Here is a 13,385-nt window from a genome sequence, read left to right on the forward strand (position 1 = left end):
CCCAGCCAACAATCCCAATCCACAAACTCTCCCTGTATAGAAAATATTAAAAAAAGAAAAAGGCGGGGCGCACTGGGCTTTCTTTGCCTCGGGTACTTACAATCCTCTGCTGATTACACATTCAGCTTCTCTGCCCGGAGCGAAGTGAAAGAGGAAGCAGATGGGAGCAAAGTGCCCGCGGCTCTAAGGCTCTAAACGTATGTCTTTTTAAAAAATCTGGAAAAGATTAGCAATTATAAGATTAACAAGAAGATTCAAAAAGTTATTCAATCAAAATCTCCAAAAAGATCTATTGCTCTATTTTCCCATTCTTTGAGGGACTGTGTTATAGGTGAAATTTAGAGAAATAACTTCTAAGAGTTTTTTCAGATTTTTTTTAAAAAATACAGATCATCAGCTTTGAAAAGCACAACAAAAATCTGTCAGTACAACTAGGATCAATACACATGTGATTATATCATACTAAAAGTATAGAATTATTAAATACAGAAATTTTTGAAAATCAAAATAGAACAAGATATTCTTAAAGTAATACAGCTTTATAGTCTAGAATTTTTCTTATTTTGCCATACACATTTAGATCTATAATCCATTAGAAAATAACAACTGTGGGGACTGGGTTGTAGCTTACTGGTAGGGTGCTTGCCTAGCATGTGTGAGGCACTGGGTTTGATACCCGGCACCACATAAAATATAAAAACAAAATAAAGATATTGTGTCCATCCACAACTAAAAAAAATATTAATAAATAAAATTAACAACTGTATCTTGTGAGAGGTAGATGTCACTGTTTGTTTTACTCAGTGATACGAAATTGAATTAATGTCACTAGAGAAATATCTTTTCCTCCAATGAACTGCAGTGGTACATTGTCATGTATTAGGTGACCCTATAATGTGAGTCTTTATGTTTTGTGTTCAGATTTACAATATTGAGCTCTATTATTTACTGTAGCTATACAGTAGGGGTTTTTAAATATCTAGTAGTATAAGTTTTCTAACTCTGTTTTTCCAGATTTTCTGGGCTACTGTAGGTCTTCTAAATATGCTTCTGAGTTTCAAAATTAATTTTATAATTTCCAAAAAATATCTACTAAAATTTTGACTGGCATTGCATTGAATCTATGATCTACATAGTGAAGATTTGTCTTCTTGTAAATATTTTAACTCCTCATCCATAAACAAGATTATTTTCTATGTTTATTTGCATCTTTAAAAATTCTCTCAGAAATTATATACAGTTTTGATGTAATTGTTTTATGCCTTTTTTTAGATTTCTTTATATGTAGTTGATGTTATAATGTTGAAATTTGTCTAATTTTGCAGCCAATATTTAAATAGAGCATTTTGATTTTTATGTATTGACCTTATATTTGGTGATCTTATGAAATTTATTTATAAATATTATCATATTTTTATAGATTTTTAAAATTTCCATTATATATTACATAATCTATGAATAAAGAATTTCATTTTATCTTTTCCAGTTTCTAAAACTTGATTATCTTCCTTATTTTTGCACTGGCCAGAACTGTAAGCAAATATGAAAAGAAGTGGTGATAGTAGTATTTTCACATCTTCCCAAGCTCAAGGGAAATATGTGTCAAACATGCTTCAGGGATGCTACCAAAATGGTCCTCAGTCTTAGAGTATCTGGAATGGGCTCATGAATGTGCCCAAAGGAAAAAGAGTTGGCTTCAAATATCTGATATGAGTAGAGGAAAAGATACAGAAGCATGTCACTCTGCTACTTAATTATGACCATTCTCACTCTTCACATCTTTTTTCTCCCAGTTTCAACCACAAAGGAAGCAGAGGGAACCTAGAAACAGTGGGAAATAACATAGAAGTTGGAAGCTGGTAAATACAGAAAATATGGCAATAGGTCCTGCACACTCTAAAGCCCATCAACTCAGAATAGGTTTTAGTTAGTTAAAGAAAGATGATTTATTTTTCATGAAGATAAGGGATTTTGATTATGAAGTTGACTTAGTTATAATAACTGATAAAGTGATATTTTTCTTCTTACCAAAAATAATTGTAGAAGTTTTGTAAAGATTAACTTAGGGTCCCAGTAACATAGGAAATATTAATTCTACAGAATATTTTCAAATGTCCCAGTCCAGGAAGCATGGGGGTAGGAATGACAGTAGAATGAATCATACACTATTATCTTATGTGCACATATGATTACATGACCTATTTAACTCTACATTATGTACACCCAGAAGAACAAGAAGTTACACTCTATTTATGTATGATGTGTCAAAATGCATTCTACTGTCAATGTATACAAATAAGAACAAAATTTTTAAATGGCTGAATAAAATAAATAAATGTCCCAGTCTATTGTAAAAACAGCTAATATTACTGGACACTAACAGCTATGCATAGAACCCTTATAAAAACAGACCAGTGTAAAACCTAAAGAGGAAAATCTCAAAGAATATCCCACTGAAACAAAAATTCTACCTAGTTTTCCAAAGTCTCTGCAAAAAAAAGCTGTCCTCTCCAAGAAGTAACCAGAATGAGAACTTATGGATTACTAGACCCTGGCTGACTACCTAGTAAACTCATGAACTCTCTAAACAGTGAAGGCAGTCTCCAAGCCTCCTGCATATTCAACAAGAGGTGAATACTTTTCTTGTTCAGGGCGCTTAAACACAACCTCTGACCAATCACTAGCTGAATACTAAACAGAACTGACCCAAAGTAAGATAAGATTTCAAGGTAAAAAGAAAAGCAGAACTTATCAGGAACATCAGAGATTTTACACAACCAGGTAGATAGAGTTTACTGAATTAGTCTGGGAGAGTTATTAAAGAATCAAACAAAAAACAGTAGCAAGTCATAGGGGGTTAGAGAGGATCAGCACCCAGAGTGCTACAACATAATATTTTAATATCCAGGTTTCAGCAACAACAACAAATGGAAAAAAAAAAAACAGTGAATTATGACTCATCTTGAGAAAGGAGAAATAAACAGCAGGCAACAAAACCTGTCCATGAGTGTGCTCAGATGCTGAACTTAGAAGGTTGGGCTTAAACTTACTCATACTCATCCCATCCTTCATGCTTTGCTTCAAGGCTCAATAGAGGAGGTGAGCTTTATTTTGTCTAGGGGTATTATCCTTCTTTAAATATTTTAGAGTACAAGAAAAATTCATGCACATTCAGGTTCTAGGCAGATGATATTAATGACAGAGTGGATCAAGTCTGAGAAAACAATTGCAGTAATGTAATGATGGATGGCCACCAACATTTAGCTAAGACCTGCACTCAGTTCCAAAAGAGTAGCAGAAACTTAGACAAACTTCAAGCACATACAGAATCTGAAGGAAACAACAACTGTTCAGCTCACTTGATCAATTTTCTGTGCATCAAGTCCCAGGACTGAAAAATATTGATAATCTTCAATAGGATCTGGATTTTTGTTAAAAGCCTATTCATTCTTGGGGCCGGGAAGCGATGTAGGAGCCCCCAGGCCGTCTCCAGCCCTGCCCGGCCCGAGCCCCGCGGGCCGCCGCCGCCATGAAGAAGCAGTTCAACCGCATGAAGCAGCTGGCCAACCAGACCGTGGGCAGAGCCGAGAAAACAGAAGTCCTCAGTGAAGATCTGTTACAGATCGAGCGGCGCTTGGACACTGTGCGGTCAATGTGTCACCATTCCCATAAGCGGCTCATGGCATGCTTCCAGGGCCAGCATGGCACCGATGCCGAGAGAAGACACAAAAAACTCCCTCTGACAGCTCTCGCTCAGAATATGCAAGAAGCATCTACTCAGCTGGAAGACTCTCTCCTGGGGTGGAGATTCCCAACATCCAGAAACAGAGGAAGCAGCTGGCTAAATTGGTGTTGGACTGGGACTCTGTCCGAGCCAGGTGGAACCAAGCTCACAAATCTTCAGGAACCAACTTTCAGGGGCTCCCATCAAAAATAGATACCTTAAAGGAAGAGATGGATGAAGCTGGAAATAAAGTAGAACAGTGCAAGGATCAACTTGCAGCAGACATGTACAACTTCATGGCCAAGGAAGGGGAGTTCGGCAAATTCTTTGTTACGTTATTAGAAGCCCAAGCAGATTACCATAGAAAAGCATTAGCAGTCTTAGAAAAGGCCCTTCCCGAAATGCGAGCCCATCAAGATAAGTGGGCAGAAAAAACAGCCTTTGGGACGCCTTTGGAAGAGCACCTGAAGCGGAGTGGGCGTGAGATCGCGCTTCCCATCGAAGCCTGTATCATGCTGCTTCTGGAGACGGGCATGAAGGAAGAGGGCCTTTTCCGAATTGGGGCTGGAGCCTCCAAGTTAAAGAAGCTGAAAGCCGCTTTGGATTGTTCTACTTCTCACCTGGACGAGTTCTACTCAGACCCCCATGCTGTACCAGGTGCTTTGAAGTCCTACCTACGGGAATTGCCTGAACCTCTGATGACTTTTAATCTGTATGAGGAGTGCACACAAGTGGCAAGTGTGCAGGATCAGGACAAAAAACTTCAAGATTTATGGAGAACATGTCAGAAGTTGCCACCACAGAATTTTGTTAATTTTCGGTATTTAATCAAGTTCCTTGCGAAGCTTGCTCAGACTAGTGACATTAATAAAATGACTCCTAGCAACATTGCAATCGTGTTAGGCCCTAATTTGTTATGGGCCAAAAATGAAGGAACACTGGCTGAAATGGCAGCGGCCACATCCGTCCATGTGGTTGCAGTGATTGAGCCCATCATCCAGCACGCAGACTGGTTCTTCCCTGAAGAGGTGGAGTTTAATGTATCAGAAGCGTTCGTGCCTCTCGCAACCCCAAATTCCAATCACTCATCCCACACTGGAAACGACTCTGACTCGGGCACTCTGGAGAGGAAGCGGCCGGCCAGCATGGCGGTGATGGAAGAGGACTTGGTGAAGAAGGAGAGCTTTGGTGTGAAGCTTATGGACTTCCAGGCCCACCGGAGGGGTGGCACTCTAAATAGAAAGCACATATCCCCCGCTTTCCAGCGACCGCTCCCGCCCATGGACGGCGCGCCTCGGCTCCAGCAGGCCCAGAGCCCCCTTCCCAGAGCTCTAGGGCTGAAAGCAGCTCAGGGGGTGGGACAGTCCCCTCCCCTGTGAGCATACTGGAGCAGGGGCTAAGCCCGGGTGACAGCAGTCCTCCAAAACCCAAGGATTCTGTATCTGCAGCTGTCCCTGCACCAGGGAGAAATAGCAGTCAAATGACCAGTGGCCAAAGCCAGGCCCAGGCAGGTGCCAGCTCCCATCAGCTCTCTGTCGGCCCAGCTCACAACGCTGCTGGTCCCAGCCCTCACACGCTGCACGGGGCAGTTAAAAAACCTGCTCCAGCGCCCCGAAACCGGGAAACCCGCCTCCTGGCCATCACGGGGGCCCAAGTGCTCCAGGAGCGCCTCAGCTTCCACCCAGCCTGTCACCAAAGCCATCCGCTCAAAGTCCGTCTCCTCCCCCACAGCACACAGGCCCAGCCCCAGGCCAGCCCTGGGCCACCTCCCAGATCTCTGCACCCCGGAGGTACTCCAGCAGCCTGTCTCCAATACAAGCACCCAGCCACCCGCCGCCACAGCCGCCCACCCAGGCCACGCCGCAGGGGCACAGCAAACCGAGCGGCCAGGGCCCACCCACCTCCATGACACTGCCCAGTGAGCACGGACTCGAGCAGCCACCCCACACCCCTCCTCAGACGCCAACACCCCCAAGTACTCCACCCCTAGGAAAGCAGAACTCCAACCTGCCAGCTGCTCAGACCCAGGTGGTGAGTAACCCTGAGGCTGCACAGACACATGCTGGAACCCTGCCAAGAGACCCAGGCCAGTACCAAAGACGAGAAACCGACCCAGCATGCCCCCGCCCCCCCATCCTCCTGGCGCCCACTCTGCTGGGGACAGCAGCCTCAGCAGCGCAGCACCAACAGCTTCCAAAATAGTGACAGACACCAATTCTAGGGCTTCAGAACCGCTTCGCAGCATCTTTTCTGAAATGCACTCAGACTCCGCAAACAAAGACCTGCCCGGCCACATTCTGCTGGATATAGACAATGACACGGAAAGTACCGCCTTGTGAAGAAAGCCGCTCCCAGCCGTCCCTCCCACCCTGTGGGCTGGAACCAGGCTGGGCAGACCAGACAGTGAATAGCTTTCAGTGGAGGAGAAAGGTCCTCCCACGCAGGACCTGGCCTTTTGCACAGCCCAAGGAGAGCATGGAGGCCCACACTTCAAAGCTGCATGACCTGGGTCTTGAAGAAGTTGGCTTTCTTTACCTGGGAGGGCAACCATGGCAAAAAGTAAAAAGCAAAGAAGAACCTGGAGAGGACCAGCAGTGCATAGGAAGCTTTGGCCACTGCTGTGAACGCAGGCGGCACCCACAGCAGCTCAGAGCGAACAGAAGCAACGCGCCATCTATTTAATAAAACCCTCAGCCATGCAGGTCAGTGCTGCTTGCTACTGGGGCGCTCACCCTCATGTACCAGGAGGGAGCCCCTCCTGCAGACTTGTTGCAGAACCGTTTTGTATTAAGTCTGGTCTGTGTCTTCCCAGTCCCCTCAGAACCATCTGCATCGATGGTGACTGCTGGATCTGTCACCTCATCAAACTGGACGTGACTTGTGCCTTGTCAGATTGCCAGAATGTAGAGAAATGTACTGTCTTTTTTTTTTTTTTTTAACAATGTAATTGCTCCTTGATACGGACCGAATATTATTCTAGTTTCATGTTTAATTTGGATTAAATATATTCTGTGGTTAAAAAAAAGCCTATTCATTCTTAAAATGAGTTATTCATATAGAAAAGTAAACTGTTCATAAAGACGCCAGTTGCTCAAGTTTTATACTGTGAACACATCTTGATTGAGAAATAAAAACACAGGGACACTCTAGAACAGCCCTCAATTCATCTTCATATAATACTTTTACTTGTCCTCATATAACCATTATTGTAATTTTAGAACTGTATGCAAACACAATAATATATCACTTTTTTGTCTCTTCCTTCATTCACTCAACATTGTCTTTCTGAGATTTAATCATTATGGTGCTTGTACAGTAAATCACAAATTTTATAGCAGCATTGTATTTATTTGTGTGAATATGCCATACCATATTTATCCATAATAGTATTGATAGGCATTTAAGTTTATCTAGGGTTACCATTTATGAGCAATGCTGCTATGAATATTTTTGCATATATATTTTGGAAAATAAAAATGTAAGTATTGCTTTTGAAGAATGCTTAGCCATAAAATAAGTACACATATATTCAGATTTAGTAAATACCATTAACTCTAAAAATTGGTGTAAACACCTACACACCACAGGAGGTGTGAGAATCCCAAGTGCTCCACATCTGTACTCACACTCAATGTTCTGTGTTTTTTTTTTTTTAATTAATTTTAGCCATCTGTTAGCATGTAGTGGATATCTCATTACAATTTAAACTTTGTACTCCCCTGATAACTAGTAAATTTGACCACATTGTTTCTTTTATAAATCATTGGGAGATCTTATGTATTATAATTCTTCAAGTATCGAGGTTTTTTTCCAAATTGATTTCTAAAAAATCTTTATGTAAGATGTTTGGAAAATAAAAAGAAACATTCAAATACTTGTTCTAGGGAAGTATAAATTTGGGAAAAAGCAAGGGAAATTTTGTGAAAGCAATTGTAAAATCAATTCTACTTATTGCCCAAATTGAATTTATTCCAGAACCAAAATATGAGTAAGTATATTTCATCAAAATAAGAGAATCAAAGGAACACTTAAATAATCATATCATTAAATCCAAAATCAAGTATTTGATAAAATTCAAGGTTCACAAAAATAATTAAAATTTTTTGTAAACTATGAATAGAATGAAACATGGGCAATATGGGCAGTAGACAAAGGTAGGTTCTTTTAGATGAATTTGGCATTTCAGATCAATAAGAATGGTATTATTTATTAGATGCTACTGTAATAATTAATCATTCATGTGGAAAAGAAGACAGGTGACCACTATCACTCCATCCACAGACATTCTTGCCAGATGATTGTATATCCAATGATGAAAGAAAAAAGCTATATGTTCATAGCATCATCACAGTAATTATTTATTAATTAATCAATAAGTTCTTGTAATCTCAAACCATAAGGGAATAGTTTGACTAATTTACCTATGCTGCAATTACTTCAAAGTTTTGTAACCTCCCTTGAGCTGAATTCCTATCCCTAGGAAATACCCTGCTGTTTTCTGGCATAGCATACTTCTTACTTGGAAAGTCTTCCTACTGTATGCACACCTGTCCCCATGCTGGTTTACACTCCTTTTATTAACTCTAATGTCTTTCTTTAATTCATTCAGATTCCACCCCCCTCTCTCCCCCTCTCTCTACCTCTACCTCTACATCTACATCTACCTCTCCCTCTCCCTCTTTCTTGCTGATTTGTATATGCTCCTGGGTTTCTGTCAAACACCCCACACTCAATGCCTGCCAGGCTAAAATCTCTTCCTGCTCCAAATGAGTCCCAAAGTGTCTGAAAATATGTCCCTGCTCAGTGGTTCACAGTGCTCACTTATTATTTTTATTCTATTTAGAATTTATAATAATAGTGGCTATATTACTTTTACTACTGATAATGATTCCTTGGGCTTTCTTTCTTTTTTTCCTTGAATCATCTTACCTGAAATTTACCAATTTTACTAAATTCTTTCAAAATTGTACTTTTTGCCTTATCAATTTTCTCAGTTATAAACTCTTTTCTCTTTACTTTCTATCTTATATTTGTGGCCTGAAAACAGGTGACAAATATTTCAATTGTTGGAATGGGGATACTTTACTGGAAAAGTCACCTCACCATCTGAAAATGACCAGAAAAATCAGGTGTCATTCTAAAGCTTCTCTCCAGGAGCATGGAAAGAGCCATGCCCCTGGTATGGGCAGTAGACATAAAAGAATAATGTTTCTTCTGATTTAATAGTACTCCTTGAGGAAAATCACCAGTAATAGACAAATGAGTGTTGAGCTTTGCTACATGCCACACACTTGTCAGGCCTGTTATGGGTGTTGTCCTCACTTACTCCTCATACTGGGATCATGAAATTGGCAATGTTGCTCCAACTCTATAGATTTGGAAATTAGGGAACTCACTTCAGGAGTTAGAACTAGGTTGGTATGACTCTGGTGCCCAAGACCTTATACAAAACAAGATATTCTTCTAGAACTCATAGTAATGTCCAGCCTCCTTCACATAATATACAAATCCCTAAGCAATTTGGTTCATTTCATTCTTCTAAGCATATCCCCTATAATTTCTGATTATATTCTTTCCCGCTAACTATAACAAAGTATTTAAATTTGAGTTTAAATAGAATAATTCTCTTTTTCTCATACATTTATGAATTAATACTACATGGCATGGCAATTCAGAGGAGAAAAAGTTATTACTGAATGAGGACATCTTTGTGGAATAGGTGAGATTTCATTTTGGCTTTGAGAAGTTGTCATGGTATAAAGTGCTAAGGTTAATAAAAATAAAATGTTCAGAAATCGCTGCTTAAATAATAGGATAAATGAGAGCATAACGAGGAGATAAAAGACAAATTCAATCAATATGGTGGAAAACCTGAGATATTATGCTACTTTAGAATTTATTCTGTAATGATTTAAGAGGCATTTAATATTAGAATATCATAGCCATAAATAGAGTTTAATTTTTCTAGAACAATCAAAGTGTTCATTGAAAAAAATAAGTCATCAAGATAATAGTTTTCAAATTTAAAAATACAGTCACAGGTACCAACATTTTAAGTGCATCGGAAGCTAGAAGTAGACCCACAAGGAGTCCATGGACCAGGTATGAAAGGCTGTAAGGCAGAAAATACACTGCACATCTGAGGACATTCACAATCATTAAATTATAGTTTTCCCTCTAAACCAAAGATGCACTAAAACCCATTCCTGCCCAGAGCTATATATTTTCAATCTTTGTTAGGGGCAGGATAAACGATCTTATCTTGGGCAGTGCCAATGTGAATGTGATGGATGAAATGGGTTAAGAAAACACTAGAGATAGTTTGGAGAAGAGTTTCCTATGTCTGCAAGGGTAAGAGAAATCAAGTAAATTAGGAACTATCGTTACCATTCTTGTACAGTGGAGGAAACTGTGAATTGGCATAGTATAGGTATGTACTTAAACACTATCCTAGTTAATTAGCTTCATAGGACTGGGCTTTGAACCCAAGCACTGTGACTCAAAATTTCAACAGTATTTTTTAGAGCACAGATTCCAAAGTCCAAATTGGTACTGACGTGCAAATCGGTGCTGATACAAAAAAAGTATAAAGAAAGATTTTGACTGGCTTTAGTGTTTCTAGTAAATAACAAATTAAATACAATGCAATATAAAATACAAAACAAGAAACACAACTAATGAAGCACATGTTGAGAATGATAGAAGTTGTTTGTGAAGACTATGGAGATAGCTGAACACAATTATGTTTTTGAAGAGTATTTTTTAAAATTGTTAAGACTCACTCAGCAATTTCCAGTGCCATGAATGACTTTCAGACATTTTGCATGAGTTAATTTATTTAATCCATACTGGGTATGTAAGAACTGATTGAATTGAGAAAATAAGTAAAGGGCATGGAGAATCATGAATGGCAAGAGTGTAAAACAAAGCTTTAAACCAAGGCAGTGTGGCTCCCCAGTCCACATGTTCAACAACCACAAAGACACTGGGGAAAGCAAGCGACTGTTAAATAGAATTGAATGCAAGCTTTTGCCAAGAAGAGTCCAAATCAAGCCGAAACTACATTACATTAATATTTAGTATTTCATTAAGTTATTTAGTAATTATTTATAACAATTATTTTAATTATTACTTGTTAAATAATAATGCATTCTCAGTAGCAGTTTAAGGAGATTCATAGATCTGGTCCTTTATGCCAAAAAAATCCCCACTTTTTGAAGTTTGGTTTTGTTATTTTTTTTCCTTGAAAGAACTGAGACAATTATATACAAAATGTTTGCAACAACATTATAAGAGAATTCTTCTTAAAAGGAAATACTACAATAATTTCTTCAACTAATATATACTTTTCAACTTTTTAAAGTTAAATATTATTTTAATTCCATAATCATGTTTGCAAGCAAATATGTATTTATGTGTGGGGAAAGTTTTCCACTCTTTCTATATACTTCAACCTTTTAAATATACTTAATGAGAGAGTTTGTGAAAATATTTGTGACACATATGTGAGTTTTCATGTGCTACAGAAATTGAATCTAAATGTTCTTTTTAGAGACAATGTAGGCCACAAAGTATTTAGTAAATGCAGCCACACATGCACTGCACATTGGGGAATGGTAATTTAATATTATGTCTCTTCAATAAATTTTCAGCACAAAACGTCCATTAGAAATGTTGCTCTCTCCTCAGCAGTCTCCTCAGGGCTCCTTTCACATCCTTGTTCCTCAAGGTGTATATGAGGGGGTTGAGGGTGGGAGTCACAACAGTATAAAAGAGTGTGAGGAACATGCCCTGGCTGTGGCCAAAGGATCTCTGTGGTTTGATGTATATGACTGAGCTGGTCCCAAAATAAAGGGACAACACTAGTAGTTGAGAGCTACAGGTCCCTAAAGCCTTGTGCCAAGCTTGGGATGACTTAATTTTTATCACAGCATGCACGATAAATCCATAGGAGACAGATATCAATGCCATGGGAAGGAGGAGGAGAACTAATGTAGAAACAAAAAGCTGGACTAGGTTTGCATGGATGTCAACACATGCCAACTTGATCATGGCAGGCACTTCACACAAGAAGTGGTGGAGGCGATGGTGCCCACATAGAGGAAGCCACAGGATGATTGTGCTTTGGATCAGAGTGTTTCTCACTCCACGTAGCCAGGCTATTCCTGCCAGGGCCTTTCAGAATGATGGGTGTATGACAGTCGTGTAGTTGAGAGGTCTGCAGACAGCCACATAGCGGCCAAACACCATGATAGTAAGGAGAATGCACTCTGTGGAACCTAAGGAGAGGGACACATGGATGTGGTGGTCTTGGCTGGTCTCCTCAGGTTCCACAACAGGTCGGGCATGATGCTGGTAGTGAAGGCAAGGTCAAGAAAGGAGAGATTAGTGAGGAAAAAGTACATAGGTGTGTGGAGTTTGGAATCCAGGCTGGAGACCAGGATGATGGTTGTGTTGCCTACAAGGGCCAGAAGATAGGATATCAAAACTACCACAAAAAGGATGATTTCCAACTGGGGTTGGTCTGAAAATCCAAGCAAATAAAACCTCCTTCAGAGGTTTCATTGTTTTCTTCCATCTTTCAAAAGTAAAAGAAAAAAATAGAAGTTCAATCCAGAGAAGTATCATTATTGCTATTTACCTACAACATTTGAGATAAAATGTTAGGTAAGATTCTTAACCAGTGAAATTACACAAAGAAGAAAAGATATAATTATTAAAAGACATTTAGGAATGTCTTTTAATGCAAAGGCATTTTTGTGTCATTTTTTGGTCACATTAACTATTTGACACCTTCTCTTTTTTTGCACGGACTGTCTCTTCCCCCTAATTGTCAAAAGTTATTATTACAGACAATCTACTTAAGAAAAGCTTCCATGTGGTTGCAGTGACAAAAATCTGGCTGACATACCACTCAAACCTGATAATTACAGGTTAGAGGAGGAAAAGTTAATATTTTGAGCTTACGGTTTCAGAAATTCAGTCCACAGTCAGCCAACTCCATGGTTCTAGGCTTGAGTTGATGTGGAACATCATGGAAGAAGGACATGGTGGAGGAAACTTGCTACTTCATGGTGTCTGGGATATATATATCTATCTATCTATATATATATATATATATAGATATATATATAGATATATCTATATATATATCTATATATAGATATAGATATATATATAGATATATATATATATATATATATATATATATATATATATATATATAGAGAGAGAGAGAGAGAGAGAGAGAGAGAGAGAGGAGCCAGGGGGACAAGATATAATCTTAAAGAGCACATCACCCACCTTCAGCCATACCCCTTGTACTTAGAGTTACCACCCAGTACACTGGACCTTTCAGTGATTCATTCATAAAATAGATTAGGCTACATTTCTAATAATCTAATAATCTCACCTCTAAATGTTCCTGCATTAACACAGGAGCTTTTGGAAAACTCTTTATATCCAAACCATAACAGTGGCTATTTAAGTGGGAGAGGAGTAACAGGTGAATGCTGAAACTAATTTTAAGCTATCATTGAATGGATTGTTAGTAATCATTGTTCATAGTAATAGAAATTGCAATACAAAAATAGTGGATAACAGTGAAGAATATGATTAGGAAAATAACTGGAATGCATTTTGTGTCTTTTTTTGTCTCACA

At 39.1% G+C, this 13,385-nt stretch overlaps 1 protein-coding gene and 1 pseudogene across 2 annotated transcripts; one reads left to right on the plus strand and one right to left on the minus strand.

Annotated features, from left to right (window-relative positions):
• Positions 1 to 3,459: 3,459 nt before the first annotated feature.
• LOC308649830 (rho GTPase-activating protein 17-like) lies at positions 3,460 to 6,722 on the plus strand. Its single transcript, XM_081295677.1, is given in 5 exon segments — positions 3,460 to 3,797; positions 3,800 to 5,011; positions 5,014 to 5,331; positions 5,334 to 5,800; positions 5,803 to 6,722. Coding segments are annotated over 5 exon segments (2,526 nt in total). The 5' UTR covers positions 3,460 to 3,529; the 3' UTR covers positions 6,064 to 6,722.
• Positions 6,723 to 11,389: 4,667 nt separating this feature from the next.
• Positions 11,390 to 12,302, minus strand: LOC308650374 (olfactory receptor 2G3-like; annotated as a pseudogene). Its single transcript has one exon. The product of its transcript is annotated as an olfactory receptor 2G3-like (transcript).
• Between the last annotated feature and the right edge of the window lie 1,083 nt (positions 12,303 to 13,385).

This window comes from Spermophilus citellus (assembly GCF_964194105.1).
Source record: "Spermophilus citellus genome assembly, chromosome: 5".
Taxonomy (NCBI): domain Eukaryota; kingdom Metazoa; phylum Chordata; class Mammalia; order Rodentia; family Sciuridae; genus Spermophilus; species Spermophilus citellus.